Source organism: Fistularia commersonii, chromosome 12 (genome assembly GCF_037954325.1).
Source record: "Fistularia commersonii isolate RoL2024-O1a breed Wild chromosome 12, RoL_Fcom_v1.0, whole genome shotgun sequence".
NCBI classification, from domain to species: domain Eukaryota; kingdom Metazoa; phylum Chordata; class Actinopteri; order Syngnathiformes; family Fistulariidae; genus Fistularia; species Fistularia commersonii.
In genome coordinates this window covers 4,790,526-4,807,962 of record NC_141295.1, presented here as the reverse complement: position 1 = coordinate 4,807,962, position 17,437 = coordinate 4,790,526, and the positions used below count along the sequence as shown (strand labels likewise).

The window sequence follows — 17,437 nt, the reverse complement described above, 5'->3', positions numbered from 1 at the left end:
CAAACGTCGTTTTCATGGTTTGGGTTTTTAAACGTCTCACGTTTCCCCTCCGAGGCGGTCGAAGAAATGCCGTGAAGATGGAGTCAAGACGAGAACAGGTGCAGGAAACTCCCCAAACGTCTGAGATTTACGTTGACGTTGGAAGACGGAAGGTAAACATGGACGTGAAAACAAACAAACAAATGCCGGCAAACTTCGGTAGACGTTTTGTTTATTGACAGAAAGTCTCAGACGTCAGTAACAGCCCGGAGTTCTTTGAAGAGCAGCGAGGGGGTACATGTGTGTGTGTGTGTGTGTGTGTGTCGGGGTGACCTTTGACCTCGTCGGGTCCACTCCGTAGATTCCTGGATTAAAAAGACCAGACACATTTGGCGCTGTGAAAACCCTGCAGTCCGGAGATCAGGGATTAATAATCCCTCCTCTCCTCTCAGTGCAAATGGCTTTGTGCTTTTTTTTTTTTCGGCTCGTTTTCTTTTTTTTCCCCCCAGAAGGCCTCAGTGGTCGAGGATCCGCAGGTTCCCAGAGACTATTTTGTTCTCCAGCATGGCTCCGGCGGGGATGTCGATGCGGTCGCCGTGGTTGGCGATGATGATGACGGTTCCCTGCCGAAGGAACACCGCTTATTATGGAGAAACGGCTCTGGGAATTTGTGTTTTATCAAGATAGGTACTAGTTTTAATGCCGGTTCTACTCCGGGACTGCGACAGCGGTTACTGGAAAGTAGTTCCTGACCTTCAGAGAGACGTTCTTCCCGAAGGTGACGTCGCCGGAGACGGTCAGGTGATCGAGCTCCAGCATGTCGGGGATGTTCTCGAACCGGGAAAGGAACTCCTGGACCTGCGGGCGAAGACGACTCGCTTAACCTTCGTCTTCCAGGTAAACTCACCCAAAAAAAAACGCCAAATTAAAATAAACAAACTCACAAATGAATGAAAGTGACGTCACTATTTGAAGAACATGTTTAGTATCAGACTTTTTAATTCCTCTTCCTTCAATCGAAGGGAATATTCAAATCTTTGTACTTTTTAAGACCTTAAAACACTCTATAGCCTTAACTTTGACACTTTATGTTTTATTGTATTTCTTATTCTCCCTCCTTCCTACTATTATCTATTATTGTTATGTTTTACTTGAAACTCTGGCACAACAATTTCCTTCGGGATAAATAAAGTTGTCATCTTAGTACTTGCCACATATGTGTGCGATTAGCTTGTGAGCGCTAGCCTTTTAGTGCCTGCTAGCATGCTAGCGTGCCCGTATGAGTGTGTGTGTGTGTGTAAATACGCATATAAATTCAACAATCCTGTAATCCGTGTGTGTGTGTGTGTGTGTGTGTGTGATGGCGGCGGTGGGCGGGGCCTGACCTTGGTGAAGGAGCTGCCCAGCTTGACGTGCGGCGTGGTGGGGAACTCCCTCCTCTTGCTCATGGTGAGGGAGCCGGCCTCCAGGCTGTAGAGGTTGGACATCACCAGCAGCAGGTCGGAGGAGGTCTTCACCGGCAGGAAGCGGCTGCGCGGCACGTTGACGCCCATGGCGTTGTTGAAGCTCTTGATGGCGGCGCCCACCGCCGTCTCCAGCTGGATGACGTTCAGCCCGCCGTCCAGCGTCTGCGGAGATGTTCAAAGTTGAGCCGAGGAGGACGGGCGGGTCCGGGCGTACCGGAGCCGCCCGGAGGCTCACCTTGGGGTTGACGATGATCTCCAGGTCCAGGGCGTTCTGCTCGTGCAGCCTCTTGATGGCGGGCAGCGAGATCCACAGGTTGTTGGTGTTGAAGATCTTGAACTTGGTGACGGACTTGAACTCGTCCACGTGGGACCGCGGGACCTGGGCGATCTCCAGGAGACGCAGGTGGTCGTCGTACTGGATCAGGGTGCCGCCCTGGGGAAGGCGGAAGGGAGGACATGAAGTACTTGTACTAGGAGTAGTCGGTCCAGACAGAAGATGGAGAAGGACCACATAAAGTACAGGTACTTGTAAGAAGTATGGGGGCGACTAGTGGTAGAAGGGAGAGGTGCTTGTACTTGGAGTGTTTGTGATGATGGGCAACAACAGGAGTTGAAGGAGGCGCATAGTAGAAGTACTTGTAGTGAGTACAGACGGAAACAGCAGCAAAAGCAGGAACAAGGAGTTGAAATACTTGTGGTATTAGTACTACTAGTAGTAGTAGTGATAGACGCAGGGAGAGGAGCAACAGCAGAAGAACACTCGTAGTAGAAAGGAGAAGTACTTGTAGTAGTAAAAAGGGTATGCAGTGAAAGGAACAACAGAAGGATGGCATGTGTAGTAGTAGTAGTAGTAGTAGAATGGAGAAGTACTTTAAGTCATAGTAGGTGCAGGAACAACAGCAGAAGGGGGGTATCTAGTAGAAGTAGTAGAAAGGAGAAGTACTTGCACTTGTAGTAGTACTAAGATGCCTATGCAGTGATAGGAACAACAGGAGGAGGGCATGTGTACTAGTAGTAGTAGTACAAGTACTCGTAGTCGCAGGTGCAAAGAGAGGAACGACAGCAGAAGGTGTAGATGTAGTAGTAAGTAGAAGTACTTGTTGCAGAGAGAAACAAAGGGACAAACGAATCAGAAGTACTTGTAGTAGTAGTAGTAGTAGTAGTAGTAGTAGTACGCAGTGACAGGAGCGACGGGTGGAGAAGGGGTACATATAGCAGTAAGAGAGAAGTCCTTGTAGAAGTCGGAGTCGTGGTAAGAAGTACTCTCAAAGCCAGGAGGACCTCACCTTGACGTCTGCGCGGGTCTTGTCGGTGACCTCCATGATGAACTCGCAGCGGCGCTCGGCCGGCTGGCTCATCAGGTGGTGGAGGATGAAAAGATCCACGGTGGCGCCCAAGTTGTCGATGTTGGAGACGAAGATGTACTCCTTGCCTTCGGCGATGAGCCGGTCCAGGAGGCCCGAGTTGTAGAAGGAGGTGTAGATGTCTCCGTGGCCCGGCGGGTACCACGCTTCCACGCTGTCCCCGCTCACCGCCATGCTCCTCGCCACCGGCAGCAGGGACTCCTTGTTGATCCTCGGGTACCTGAGGAGACGGCGGTCACTCGCGAGAACGTCCGGATGTTACGTCGTTTTTGGCGCCACCTAGTGGCCGCGGGTACCTGCTCTGGTTGAAGGTGTGGATCTTCACCCGGTGGTGCTTGTACTTCTGCAGGATCTTCTTGGTCTCCTCGTCCGTGTTGAAGGAGTTCATGAGGACCAGCGGCACGTCGGCGTGGAAGCTCTTGTTGAGGTGCTGGAACGAGAGGAACGTCAACGGGACACCATGTAGTAGGTGGGCGCTCCCCCCCCCCCCCCCCCCCCCCCACACACACACACACACACCTCGATCTGCTGCACGGTCAAGTCCAGGAAGGTGTTCTCGTTGCGGACGCTGATCAGGCTCTTGGGCCCCTTGCAGCCCATGCTGGTCCCCAGGCCGCCGTTGAGTTTGACCACGGCTAGCTTGTTGAGGCTAGCGCTCACGTCGTCGGGGAGCCCACGTGCGCGGATCTTCTCGTACGGCTGGATCTGAGGAGAGGCGGCGGCGGGTCAGCCGTGACGGACGGGGCGTCCAATCAGAAGAGCCGATAGAAGATTGAAAAAAATTTAAAACTTCCTGTCCGCAGGGAGGCGACCTTTGACCTTTTGGAAAGGGCCCGAAGTGCCTTGATGCACTGAAAGGACGCATTTATGGACGTGTGTTTTTGTTTGGACACACACACCTTGCGTGTTATTACTACCTACTACGACATAATTACTACGTTGTACATATTAGTGACGGCCATTCACGTTAAAGGTCCTGGAGATCTGGTGTTCCACAGCGTGCACGTGGTCCAGAAAGATCACCACGTCCTCGCGCCGGGCCGCCAGATTCTGAGCCGGTCATGCTATTCTTAGCGCTAACCTTCTCCCAGGACCACTACTCTATTTAGACTCCGTGTGTGTGTGTGTGTGTGTGTGTGAGAAATGTCAGCAGCCTCCGGTCTGAAGGCTCTCGGCCCTTCAGATCTAGTTTCAGTAGATTCATACTCGTCTTCCACACACACACACACACACAGACCCTCGAAAGCTTTTAACCTTCATGCTTTTGATTTCAAGCATCTGGTTTTACTCAAAATGTATTAAAAGTGTTTGAATTTACGGGAGTTTTTGAATATCCATCACTCATAACCTGTAATCCATAATCTGATTATAATCTGTTTTGGCTTTCAGAGAATAAAAAAAACTGATTCATAAAAGATGTCCATTAATTTCACTTTGAAAAGGCATTTAAAAAAAAAAAAAAAGTTACAATTCAATAATTAAATCACATTTAATAATTTAAAATACCATAATTATCAATTAAAAATATCATAATAATCAATTAAAAATACCATAATAATAGATTCATGATAGTAATTATATAATTAAAAAAAATTAGATATTTCATAGATTGAATTAAAATACAAATAAACATGTATAAGGGTTCTCCACCTCCCTCCGACCCCTGATTTTTTTTCTCACCGCGTCCTCGGGCGGCCGGTGTATTTTGGCCCAGTCCACCGAGGGACCTTTGACCTGCAGGAAGCGGTGGAAGAGCCTGGTGAAGCCCTCAAAGTCCTTGCTGGACACCTGCGGCAGACGACAAAATGAAGGGATGCAATTGTAATTCGATAAAACAGAATTAACTCACAATGTAAACGGGATGTAGGAACGAAATGGAACGGCTCTGCTAGGCGGCGTTATGAAATGACACTTTTATTTTGAAAATCAGCTGGTCTTGTTAGCTTAGCAACCGGACCAGGAGAGACACGGCGTTCTCTGGAGGGCCCTGAACGCATCGCCGCTAGCACCGCCAAAACACACCTGTTGGTGAAAACGTCATGAAAAGTTCGAGATGCCCGTGACGGCTAGCTGTGGCTAAGCTAACCAGGCTAGCCGTCAGGAGCTTTGCCGCGCAGACGACTGGAATACGTCTCCGGCCAATCACGGCGCAGGGTCGTGTGACGGCGGCCGCCATGTCGCTCGTGGAGAGAGGCGTTTACGTGACTCGAGGTCCGACCCCGGGGCCGTTCACCTCAGGTTCGACCGTCAGGACGAGGTCTCTGAGCGCCGGGGGCCCCGCAAGGGTCAAGGGTCATCCAGGAAATGATGGGACGGCACAAAAAACAAAAAAACCGACGTCCGATCAGAATCCAGGAAAGGAGCTCAGCTTAGTTTGTGTATTTTTCTTCGAGCGTCGACGCCAACGTCAGCTAGTAGCCAAGAAGCTAACCTAGCATCCTGTTCTCTCGCTGATCTCCATGACAACGAGCTGTTTACAACTAAACCTGTCAATCGAATCCTTCTTTTCAGGCGCCTGGAGACGCCGTCCGGAGTCCGGACTCACCTTGGCGTCCGCGGCGCTGGCCGTGGCGAGCAGCGCCTCCAGCTCGCGGTGCATTGACTCTTCATGCTGCTGCCGGAGCTTCTCCTGGAACTCGGTCATGGCGCCTCTGTGAAGGTCTACAAACACACACACACACACACACACACACACAGGTTCTGTATGGAAAGAGCTGAAGGGAAGGTAACGCGGGATGGAAACTTACCGGCGACTGTTAGAGACATTTTGAAGGCAGGACAGGAGAAAGAAGGAAGAAGCGTCGGGTTCAGTGGAGTCACAGGAAGTCCAGGAGGTGTTGGTTTAAGAGGAGAAAGACAAAGGTTGAGGAGAAGAGAAGAAGCTCAGAGGACAACCTCCTCATCATCCACGCAGAGGAAGAACGCCGGTCTGCGGCCACGACCTTCAGCAGGCGCTGGCCCCGCCCCTCAGGCCACGCACACACCAATCACACACACAGGGGGGCTGGCGTCTGTCTATGTGTGTGTGTGTGTCATTGTCTTAGAATAAACACCAACTAATGAAATTTTATCAAACGCCGATCGATTCATCACTGGATAAATGACGGAGCTAAAACTATCTTTAAACACCACGACGAATACAAAACACACATGACCTTGAATCAAGGTCACGCATCTAAATATAAATATCGAAGTGGAAAAGCAGGGACCTGAAGATGAAGCGGTTTGCTTTACTGATAAATACTTTGAAATTAACATTATTGATCAGAAATGGGTTACGACAGAATGAAGACGGGCTAACAAGCTTAGCATCCCTGGCTCGCTCAGCAACAACGGGCTTGTTATCGTGCAATAACGTATTTTGTTTCCCCCCTTCACTTAACAAAAAATGTATTTAAAGACGTACTTATATTTAAATACATTTTTTTGAATTTTATTAAACTAATGAATGGCTGTGAAGACTTTGTTTCCATTTGATTGCAGTCCAGAGCTGCCATCAATAGATGATAAATCGCAAAGTTAGTTATGGTCACTATATAAATTTGGTGTGAATGAGATATTAAAAAAAAAAAAAAAAAAAGTTAGAAAAAAGTCTTTAAAATTATAATAAAATGACAGATTCTGAACAGGTATCTCAAAATTAAAGTACCACGTGTGAAGTATTTTCCACACTTATAGATCATGTTTCAAATACTAAATATAAATGGAGGAAAATGTGTATTTCTTCCATGGTTTCTTGCCATTTTTAATTCTTCTGCTGCCTCTTTTGACCCGCATTAATATTAATGAAATTTTGAAAGTGCTGCGCCTCAGTCAGCAGCTTTGCTCCGGTTGTCTCGGTTAATTTTGGCCAGTTTAACGGTTTTAAGGTCAGATATTGAGCCGGCGTGTCTGGTGAAACTATAAAAACGGCGACGGTGCTTCCAACCCTTTCAGATCTTTCCTGAAAGCGAGGCCTAAAAGTGGACGGACCGCAGCTGTCGCCCTGCGGACACACTTGTTTTTCTTTCCAAATCCAACATATAATGATTATTAGTTAAAAGCAAGTGTTTGTTGACATCCACCAAAATACTGGAAAGTATATTTGAGCATTTGAAATGTCAATACGAAAACAACAGGAATGTTGTTCAACATGCAAATGTAATTCTTAAGGCAAAATGCAAATTAAAGTTGACAAAAATATGCTTTAAGGCGTAAAAAGGTGAAAAGGCAGTTTTTTTCTCCACCATTTTGGTGTTTATTTTATGGTTCTTGTCAGAAAAGAAAAAAAAATTACTTCAACACTCTACTATTAAGACGTTTATTATAGCGAAGACTCGAATAAGTTTTGATTTTAATTCCTTTTTAAAAAAAAACAACTTATTTTAAGCATTGAATTTATGACTGCTGTGACACACACTCACACACAGACACACACACACACGCTAGCTAAACTTTTGGTTGTCAAACTTAGCATCTGTCGGTTCTTCACCCACCTCTACACACCAATGTGAACCCGGTAGAGCCTTAGAAGTACGGCCGAGGAAGACACAGACAACCGAGTGCTCACCGGGACGAGCCGTATGGAAGAAAAAAATAAAAATAAACATAAAAAAGTGGAGGTGGGGCTGTTTTTAAAGTGGCCTCATCTTCCTGACGCTGCTAGCTCAACAAGCCGACCGCCGGCTAGCCAAACCTCAATGCGCAGGCGCACTGTGACGTTGAAACTCGGGGAGTGCTGTGATTGGTTGATATTGGATGCCAATCATTCCGTACGTCTTCCTCAAGCCCCGCCCCTACAAACCTGTTGTCACACGCCCTTCTCAGCCAGTTCCTTGTTTGATATTTTACTTTTTAAATATGTCGTAATTATTGTTTATTAATTTGGCGTTTCCTATTTGCAGCAGATTTACTCTAGAAGTATGATTTTAAGTGCAGTGCAGACATACATACTGAATTCTTAAAAATAGGGTAAGAAGTCAAAGAATTACAATGTAATTAATTGCCATTGAAGTATTTAGAAATTACGAATAAAAGGGTGAAAATATCTTGAAAAAGGGTCCGAGAATTTAGCAAGAGACCAAAAATTTCCAAACCCAGGCTGGTCATTTTTTTCTGCTGAAGCCCGAACACATAAATCTCGAAATCACGTATTTCTACTTTGACTCCATTTGCGAATTTTATCGTAAACTTTTCACGTTTTGAAAAGCTTCGTATTTTATCTTCAGAACGAAATTTGGAATATTTTTACGCACAGACGGCCTTTTTAAGCAAGACGCGACTCACTGCTGCCATCTAGTGGCCAAAACTGGTAACTACAAAAACCTGCTGAAGGGAACCGGAAATGAACAACGGTTGTAGTTTTTCTAGAATTAGAATCATCTAATTGTAACTATTCCAACATTGCAGATTATATATATTTATAAACGCAGATTTTTACACTGATGTATTACATTTTTTTCAAGGCATGTTTAAAAAAAAAGTACTGACTGATTGATTTAGTATTTGCATGTTCAGTGTATTTAAGGAACCAAAACTCATGTGCTTGCAGTTGCTGTAAATGCGGGGAACAAAAAAACAGACTCGGGTAGCTTTGGGTCTGTCAGGTTCCGGGTTTTATTGGTGTAACATGTGGCGCTGGAGTTTCTGGACAGCTAGTGTGCGTTTACAATCTACCGACAGACGGGCAGACATTCGCCCTGACACGCAGAAGAGGCCAGGTTGTGTTTTTTTTCCTCCACAGGTTTTGCAGGAAACCTGAGGATGTGGCCATCGTAGACACACTCACACGCACAAACACACACCCGCATTCACACACACACACACACACACACACATATGCGGTGACGGTCACAAGAGTGGAGGGCTTCGTCTTCAGAGCCGCGAGTAGCAGCGGGTGGCGGTGGCGGCGAGGTCCGGGCTCTGCGGCCGCCGGTCGGATGGGGGCGACAGTCACTGGGACAGGAAGTCCACGGCGGTGTTGCGCTCCTCCACCAGCTCGGCCGCCGTGGCGTCCATCTTGGCGCGGGAGAAATCGTTGATGGGCAGCCCGCCGACCATCTTCCAGGTTTTGTCCTGCGGAGGTAAAGCCGACCAGATATTTAAACATCTCAGAGGACAACCGGTGAAACGAGAAATCGCCTGCTTCCTGTCTCTTCTTTCAGTGTAAACATCCATTTCCCCCCTGGATAGACTGGTTGGCCGTCGTCATGGCGACGCCAGGACGCGGGATCACCTTGATCTGGACGGGGAAGGAGTAGATCAGGTCCTCAGGGATGCCGTAGGAGTTCCCGCTGGCGTAGACGCCCATGGAGATGAACTCGCCCTGCGCGGCAGGAGGGAGACGTCAGCGAATAGGACGGCCATCTTTGCAATTCATTCACAAAATGACACTGTGTGTGTGTGTGTGTGTGTGTGCCGACCTCCTTGGTGCCGAACCAGATGTCCCTCATGTGGTCACAGATGGCCTTGGCGGCCGACATGGCGCTGGAAAGCTTCCTGGCCTTGATGACGGCGGCGCCGCGCTGCTGCACCGTCTGCGGGCGGGAAAGGAGAATTTTTAATTAAAACCAAAAGACAAATTTAAACTCCCGCCGGTAATTTTTTTTTTTTTTTCCTCCCGTTTCTCACCGAGATGAACTCGCCCCTCAGCCAGGCGTCGTCCTTCACGCAGTCGTACGCCGCCATCTCGGCGCCCTGCACGCTGACCTTGGCGTGGTGCACGTCGGGGTACTGGGTGGACGAGTGGTTCCCCCAGATGATCACGTTCTTCACTTTGTCGGAGGAGACGCCGCAGCGCAGCGCCACCTGCGGGCCAGAAAAGCAGTCAGCTGGGTGGACTCTGTTTGTGTGTGTGTGTGTGTGTGTGTGTGTGTGTGTGTGCGCGCGCACCTGGGAGCAGGCCCGGTTGTGGTCCAGTCGGGTCAGGCAGGAGAAGTTTTCTTTGGGGATGGATGGAGCCGACTTCAGGGCGATCAGGCAGTTGGTGTTGGCCGGGTTTCCCACCACCAGCACCTGCGGGAAGCAAACGCAGGAAGTGGAGGGCTTTACTTCCTGTTTCTGGGGCCGTGAGCGTCCGGAGGTGGAGCGAAGGGCTTCGGGTGAGGGTTCACCTTAACCGTCTTCTTGGCGAACTTATCCAGCGCGGCACCCTGAGTCTTGAAGATGGCCACGTTTGCCTTCAGCAGGTCCTTCCTCTCCATGCCCTCCTTGCGGGGCATGGAGCCCACCAGGATGGCGGCGTCGATGTCCTTGAAGCCCACCTCCACCTTGTCGGTGGGGATGACCTCTGCGAGGGGGGGATGGGAGACGTTCAGAGAGGTTTCCTCCTGCGGGAGAACTCCAAAGAGCCCTTTGAAGCGTCTTATCGCTCGGGTATTGATACCGATGCGGTGATTTACGGGTATTGATAAGACGCATCGGTCACCTTTGGACCTCCGAACACCTGGGCTTTGTCTCGTCTTCACTCCAGCCTGATCCTAATGTTTATTGATTATTTCTTTTGTGTCATTTCTAGAGGTCTCCCGCTTGATTTTCCAGAGAAAACAGAAAAAAATGAACCCTCCTGAGGCCGGGATGGAGGCCGGTTCTCAGGTCACGGTTATCAGACTGGACTTCAGACGCTTTCCTGCCGCCGGCACGCCACCGCTCCGATTGGCCGGCGATCGAGGCTCGGCGGCGGCCAATCAGACGCCGCGGTTGACGCCGACGCCTCCCCTCCTCCCGCAGCAACAGGAGGGGGTCGCCAAACGCGTCGTTCTGCGTGAAAATCTCCTCCAGATGTCCGAGAACGCTAAGTTCTACCCGTGTCAGAAGGTAGGAAGCCGTCCTGTTTCTTCCTGTTTAAGCCCCCCCAAAAAAACACGCCGACCAACGAGGCGCAAACACCCCCGCTGACTTTCGGGGAGGCGTTTGAACCGATTTTTCCTGCTAAAGATGGCGGCTCACCCCTCAGCAGCGGGAGGGCGCAGTCCTGCAGCTCCATGACGACGCCATCCAGCACCGGCAGCATGGGCGGGATGTCCAGCAGGATCAAGATGATCGGCTGCAGGAGGGAGAAGAACCAGCGGCGATCAGAGGGGGTTCCCGTTTCCAAACCGGTCCGGGTTGCCGGTAGGGTTTTACCTGGTCCTTCCCGAACACGTCCCCCTTGGCGATGCTGTACAGCAGGGAGTAGGCGATCTGGCCTGCAGCACCAGTCACCACCACACGGATAGGGTCGGCCTGTGTGCAAACACACACGGTTCATATCGATTACTGGAACATGCATTGGACCAGAAACATGACAAAAGGGCGGAAATGATGGTTTGAATGCCTCAGACTGCTCTCTGCGGGCAACCTCCATATCCAACCAAACTCCATTGAAAAAATCACGCGATCTACATCGACCCTGCAAATGCGGGTGCACCGGTCATGCGGGGGACTTTGCTTTGACTTTGTCACTTATTTACGACGACACTAATGATTCGGCTGGGATTAAACCCGTCGATCCGGACAGACGTTCGCAAAGAGTTACGCTGTCAAGGCCGCCCTTGGGTGTTTCATCGGGCAGGAACCGGATGTGAAGCCGCGGATGGATGGAATTAACCATGAATTAAGAATCGATACAGATCACGCTGCGGGTTTAAACGCACGCCGAATCGATCACAGGGCCCGGCGGATACCGACGTATCCGAACACTATATTGCAATCTGCGTGAACAACCCGAAACAACATAAAAACATTAAACCGCCCGAGTCTTAAATGGGAGTTCGGCGCGCCGCGGCACCTCTCGCTTTTGGGTCTCCCTGCGCGAATTAAACAAACTAGGTTGATGACGTCAGAGGACGCCACGCCGCGATAAAATGGACTCCGATGAATGAGAGCATCATAAACGTCGATATTTGTTTATTTTGAATCATTTTATTTGTTTTCAACGCGGATGCTACTGTAACCTCCGGTGCCGCCACCCGGGGCTGCCCTTGAACTGTCTAAAAACCTTCATTAAAATAGAAAAAGAGGCTAAATCAAGCTAGCATGAATTAACATAACAAATGATGCTGGCCGCCTCTTCCTCTCAATGTCACCCCCAAAATAAATCGCGGTAAAATCCTTCCCGCGACTTCGCCCCGGGGGCTTCCGCGTTGCTCCCCGGGTGTCGGGCGTCTTGTGACCCGGCTTACCATCTCAGCTAGCGGGTGAAGGACGCGGGTCTGCTGCTCTGCCTGCTCCGGGTCGGACTACGGCGGAGGGTCACCTCTATCCCCCTATTGTAAAGTCAGGCGGTGAGACGCTTGTGTCTATGTCACCGCTGGGAAATGTAGTTTTTTACCAACCCGTTTAACCGGGAAGCCTTGTCAAAAGAACTCATTTTCCCATCATGCACCACTTCCGTGGGCCCGCGCCCACCAGGTTGACTTTGCCCCCCCCGGTTGTTGTGATTTGGCGACATCTTGTGGCCGCAAAGCGCAACTGCAGAAAATGTTGAAATATTTAAACACTATTATGTAATTCAACTCGTTCACCTTTCAAACATTATCGTTACATTTTATTGCGTTTCATGCATTGATATTGAAATGATATGTTTTGTGTTTTCAACTGTTTTATATTTTAGGGACTTTTCTGCTACTCACAAGGAATAATTCTGTATTTTGAACTATTGTGTATGAATAATTCGATCTCCTAAACAGGAACCAAAGCTATTTTTAGTGATTTATATTTTAGTTGCAGATGCGATAACTTTGATATGTTAAAGCTTGCATTACAAATAGGTTTGTTTATGTTTTTTCTTATTGAAGCATGCATTCTTATTAATTCCGACGGAAGCTTTTGCCGAAGACGTCGTCGAATAGCTTAAAAAGTCCAATATAATCACCGGTGGCTAGTCTTGGCTGCAGCTGCTCAAAGGTCAAAGGTGAGCTCAAGTGATTTGGCCGCAGACGGTTATCCTGTCTGAGCTGCTCCTGTTTAGAGCACCGACATCAACCGAGGCTCCGGGATCAGAAGTCAAATGTGTCAAAATGTGGAGGTTTTAATGAAAAATAAAGCTATTCACCTTAAATTAGCAACAAGGCAAAAAGTGATTGGCTTAGATTTCTTCCGCTTTAACGCAATGGCTGTCCCTGTAAAGGCTCACTGATTTGCTTTTTTTTTTTTCAGTCCCCACATTTGATGGATGTCCTGCGAAGCAAATTGGAAAAATAAATATGTTTGTTACTGCAGCGGCGGTGATTCATCGAGGTCACCGACGCCCGGAACCGGAAGCGTGTGAGGAGCCAGGAACTGGCCGCGGTGCTGATAATCTGCGACAGCGTCAAGTTTAACGGTAAACACACAAGTCTACATCCGAATTTGTAGAATAGCCTTCTTCAAAATAAAAGCTCTTAGAGTGAACCTTTCAATTCCTTATTTGCTGACAGCAAACAAAACGCTTTTAAACTTTAAATCTGTTAAGATGAAATGCGGAATTTAATCCAGCTTTGACAAAATATGCATATATTTATCCATATCTTGATGGATGATGGTCTGGTTAAACAATATATAGGAAAATGAAGGTAAAGTGATTTAAAGTGAGCAGAAATGTACAGGACTGTCTAAGCAAATTAGAATATTACAATAAAGTTCTTTATCTTCTGTAATACAATTACAAAAACAAAGATGTCATACATTCTGGATTCCTTACAAATCAAGTGAAATATTGCAGGCCTTTTATTATTTTAATATTGCTGAATATGGGTTACATCTTAAGAAAACTCAAAAATCCTACCTCAAAATATTAGAATATCCTGAAAAAGTAATTTTTGTTTTTGCAAGGAATTAACTGTTAGCAGGGATAGTTTTGCAATAAGTTATTGGCCACAGGTGGTGTTAAAATTTGCAGCGAAAGGGTTTGATTTTAATTATAATTATAGTTATAGTGAAACAAACTGACATTTCGAAACGAATATGCAAATAAAAGAGAATGGAAAAACAAACTAAGCAAATTGATTTAGCAAAAAAAAATGTTTTTCCGGTCACCCCACTAACAGAATCGATCCGCGTGTATATTTTATTTTGAAGTCCCACACCGGAAGTAGTCACGCTAATTCTTTCCAGCTTTACGTAGCGTTGAGCACCTCCGCTAAAGCCCCCGAGTGAGAGGCGTCTTCGGCGAATTGATCCTGACGGGATCTGGAAAGGACGCCACCTGCTCGCCCTTTCAGCTAACCGCGACGTCCGACGCCATCTTTGCACCCCGAAACACCCCCTAAATGTTCCGCATTACGCCGCCCCATAAAGCGCTGCAAACGGGTTTCCCAATGGAAGTTAATGCTGGGTGGTGCGTTCAAGGACCCTCGGACATTCGGCTACTCACCTCCGAGGAGAAGGACCTGGCGACAAGATACATGGAGGTCAGCAGCGTCAGCATGGTCCCGGCGGCTGCACCGCTCCGAGCGGGAGAGACTGGCGGTGGGAGGGCGGGAAAAGAGAGAAAAACACACGGGGAGACGGACAGAGAAAGAGAGAGAGAGAAAAAGAGAGAGAAAGAGAGTGAGAATCCCGTAAACGACAGGACGTGAACCCACCACCCTGCACAGCGCTGCACTGCGAACACCTGAGCTTCACGAGCGTCGATTGACCGACACACACACACACACACACACACACACACACACACACACACACACACACACACACACACACACACACACACACACAGAGCGCACGCACTTAATGAGATTGCAAGACAGAAATAGCCGCCCGCTAAACCGATTCCTGCGCGATCACGGATGTATTTTAACGGATATGATGAGGGTGTGTGTGTGTGTGTGTGTGTGTGCGTGCATGTGTGTGTGTGGTGATCGTCGCGTCACTGTTGGTTCACGCAAGGACACGGTGCGCAATTTCCCACCGCTGCAGACCAGTGAGGTGTAAAAAGCAAAAAAAATAAGATTTGGTGTATTACCTAATTACATTTATTTCAATAAAAAAAAGATAGAAAAAAGTTTTTATTTTAATTATAATATACATATATATTATATTTTTATTAGGATTTTATTTCAATATTTACGAGACATTAAGTTCTATGTAATCAATATAATCATATAGTTGCAATCAATGAAATGTAATCATATAGTTGTTCTATTTTTCTTTCAAAAATAGAGGGAAGAAATAAAAAAAATCATAATATTTAAAAAAATATATTATTACATTTTTTAAACAATGGAATATTATCTCAGTGATTTTCTTTCATTTTTTTATAATACAAAAACAAGATTTGTTATAATTTTTTTTTTCATTTTTTTTTAAAACAATGGGAATATATTCTTACCGTATTTTTTATGATACAAAAAAGTAAGATTTTTTGTAATATTTATCAAAAATCTTTTTTTCCTTTTTTTAAACTATGGAATATAATCTTTTTTTTATTTTTGTATCTTTTATAATCCAAAAAAAAACAAACAAGATTTTCATAGTATTTATAAAAAGATCTTATTTTTTCCATTTTTAAAACAATAGAAATATATTCTTACTGTTTTTTTATGATACAAAAAAAGTAAGATTTTTCATAATATTTATCAATTTTTTTCATTTTTTTTAAACAATGAAAATATTATCTTATTGTTTTTCTTTCGATTATTATAATACAAAAAAAATGAGATTTTTCAGAATACATATAAAAATCTAATTTTTTTCCACTTTTTAAAACAATGGAAATGTATCCCTACTGTTTTTTCATTTTTTTAATAATACACAAAATAAGATTTTTCATAATATTCATCTTTTTTTTTCCCTTTTTTTAAACTATGGAAATATAATCTTAGTGTTTCTATTAAAAAACAAGATTTTTCATAATATTTATAAAAAAATTGCATTGCTTTTTTTCATTATTTTAAACAATATAAATATACTCTTATTGTTTTTCTTTCAATTTTTTTTTTATAATACAAAAACAATAAGATTTTTCATTATATTCATAAAAAATCTTACTTTTTAATTTTTTTGGGGGGGGAATATGTAACTGGGAAAAAAGGAAACACTTTTATAAACATTTAAAACATATATTTTTTGCACCTCACTGGCAGGGGAATCCAGAGGAATCAGAAGAAAAGTCCATTTTGAACCGAATCTCGGTGAATCTCGACGTCCGAAGGTTTCCGGCCTCTCGAACGACCGGTCTGACGTCTGGCGACGTCGCCATGACGACGACGTCGCCACCGCGGCGCCAATCCGTGACGCCGTGTTTGTCGTCACACGTCATGTTTCATCGCGGGGCAAATAGCGGTGGGACGAAGGTCACCCTCAAGGTCGGAGAAGCTTCCGGTCCAAGCGTTTCCTGGCTTGTCCTCGCACGAGGACGGGACGCCGCCGCCGCCACCGTCGCCGTCGGCCACTCGGGAGGCGGCGTCCAGCAGAGGGCGCCGTCTGCACGGGCGTTCAGCTCCAGGACGTCCAGATCTTCTCCCAGGACGTCTGGCTTGGGTTCATGAAGGCCCGGCGGGGACTGAGCGCGCTCAGACTCGGCCTGTAATCCGGGATTATTAATCCCAGGTGGAAACATGGAGGTGACAGGAAGTGATGTCATCGGCGGCCAACCAATCAGAAACTGTCTTTTACTCCAGTGGCTTTTAAGTCCAGATTCTCTTTTGATTTATTTCTGTTCCCGTCGAGTTATTCATAGGTGATCAGGTGTGTGTGTGTGTGTGTGTGTGTGTGTGTGTGTGTGTGTGTGTGTGTGTTTGAGTGTGTTTGTGTGTGGTCCGGTCAAACTCTGTGTGATTGGGTGAAAGTGTGTGATCAGATAATGGTGTGTGTGAAGGGAACAAGGTGTGTGTGTGGTTGGGTCAAGATGTGTGTGTGTGTGTGTGTGTGTGTGTGTGTGTGTGTGTGGTCAGGTCATAGTGTGTGTGAAGAAGGCAAGTGTGTGTGCGTGTGTGTGTGGTCGGATAAAGATGGGTGTGAAGAGGACAAGGTGGGTTTGAAGTGGACAAGGTGTGTGTGTGTGTGTGTGTGTGTGTGTATGTGTGTGTGTGTGTGTGTGTGTGTGTGTGTGTGTGCGTGTGTGTATGTGACATGGACTAGGTGTGTGTGTGAGGTGGACCAGGCGTGTGTGATCGGGTCCAGGTGTGTGTGTGATCAGGTCAAAATGTATGTGAAGAGGACAAGGTGTGTGTGTGTGTGTGGTCGGATAAAGGTGTGTTTGAAGTGGACAACGAGTGTGTGAAGAGGACAAGGTGTGTATGATGGGATAATGTGTGTGTGAAGAGGACAAGGTGTGTGTGAAGTGGAAATGTGTGTGTGAAGAGTACACGGTGTTTGTGTGTGTGATCAGATCAAGTGTGTGTGAGGTGGACAAGGTGTGTGTGATTGGATAAAGATGTGTGTGTGATCGGGTCAAGCAGTGTGTGAAGGGAACAAGGTGTGTGTGATCAGATGAAAGTGTGTATGATCGGGTCAAGGTGTGTGTGTGTGTGTGTGTGTGTGTGTGTGTGTGTGATCGAGTGTGAGCATGTCAAAGTAACTAAGTCATTAATTAATTGATTATGTTTTTAAGTTTAAACGGAGGATAGAATTCCAATAACAACAGCATGCCTGGACACCACAGGTGTATGTGTGTGTGCGTGTGTGTGTGTGTGTGTGCGTGTGTGTGAATATCATTGACCTGCCGTGTTAACGAGCGTCCCCTCGTCC

The 17,437-nt window shown here is 46.6% G+C and overlaps 2 protein-coding genes and 2 long non-coding RNA genes across 6 annotated transcripts; 2 read left to right on the top strand and 2 right to left on the bottom strand.

Moving 5' to 3' along the window:
* Window positions 1–194: 194 nt before the first annotated feature.
* On the bottom strand, window positions 195–7,481 carry LOC147228416 (UTP--glucose-1-phosphate uridylyltransferase-like). 2 transcript variants are annotated; one of them, XM_086156536.1, is made up of 10 exons: window positions 7,285–7,481; window positions 5,355–5,470; window positions 4,490–4,597; window positions 3,329–3,514; window positions 3,106–3,239; window positions 2,732–3,029; window positions 1,681–1,878; window positions 1,365–1,607; window positions 733–837; window positions 195–602 (listed from the first exon to the last, which is right to left on the bottom strand). In XM_086156536.1, exons 2-10 carry the CDS (start codon window positions 5,451–5,453, stop codon window positions 495–497), a joined length of 1,479 nt encoding a protein of 492 aa, XP_086012662.1. In that variant the 5' UTR covers window positions 5,454–5,470; window positions 7,285–7,481; the 3' UTR covers window positions 195–494. The 2 variants fall into 2 exon arrangements, with proteins under 2 accessions (XP_086012662.1, XP_086012661.1); XM_086156535.1 differs by lacking the exon at window positions 7,285–7,481 and adding an exon at window positions 5,557–5,732.
* LOC147228415 (uncharacterized) lies at window positions 3,142–8,651 on the top strand. Its single transcript, XR_015106912.1, has 2 exons — window positions 3,142–3,278; window positions 5,321–8,651. It is a non-coding gene; the product is annotated as an uncharacterized LOC147228415 (long non-coding RNA).
* LOC147228414 (malate dehydrogenase, cytoplasmic-like) lies at window positions 8,381–14,259 on the bottom strand. 2 transcript variants are annotated; one of them, XM_086156538.1, is made up of 9 exons: window positions 14,121–14,259; window positions 10,913–11,011; window positions 10,736–10,832; window positions 9,901–10,076; window positions 9,680–9,802; window positions 9,419–9,595; window positions 9,211–9,324; window positions 9,024–9,113; window positions 8,381–8,863 (listed from the first exon to the last, which is right to left on the bottom strand). In XM_086156538.1, exons 1-9 carry the CDS (start codon window positions 14,172–14,174, stop codon window positions 8,741–8,743), a joined length of 1,053 nt encoding a protein of 350 aa, XP_086012664.1. In that variant the 5' UTR covers window positions 14,175–14,259; the 3' UTR covers window positions 8,381–8,740. The 2 variants fall into 2 exon arrangements, with proteins under 2 accessions (XP_086012664.1, XP_086012665.1); XM_086156539.1 differs by lacking the exon at window positions 14,121–14,259 and adding an exon at window positions 11,950–12,070.
* Window positions 10,729–17,433, top strand: LOC147228413 (uncharacterized). The gene is made up of 3 exons (XR_015106911.1): window positions 10,729–10,900; window positions 12,926–13,091; window positions 13,872–17,433. It is a non-coding gene; the product is annotated as an uncharacterized LOC147228413 (long non-coding RNA).
* The last annotated feature ends 4 nt before the right edge of the window (window positions 17,434–17,437 follow it).

Coding starts and splice junctions, on each gene's coding strand:
- LOC147228416 (XM_086156535.1), bottom strand. Junction 3,515..4,489: donor ACCGGCCGCCCGAGGACGCG/GTGAGAAAAAAA, acceptor GCCTCTCCTCAG/ATCCAGCCGTACGAGAAGAT. Junction 603..732: donor GGAAGAACGTCTCTCTGAAG/GTCAGGAACTAC, acceptor TTCCTTCGGCAG/GGAACCGTCATCATCATCGC.
- LOC147228414 (XM_086156538.1), bottom strand. CDS start 14,174: ATGCTGACGCTGCTGACCTCCATGTATCTTGTCGCCAGGTCCTTCTCC. Junction 10,077..10,735: donor CGCCCTCCCGCTGCTGAGGG/GTGAGCCGCCAT, acceptor CCCCCCTCGCAG/AGGTCATCCCCACCGACAAG. Junction 9,803..9,900: donor TCGCCAAGAAGACGGTTAAG/GTGAACCCTCAC, acceptor TGCTTCCCGCAG/GTGCTGGTGGTGGGAAACCC.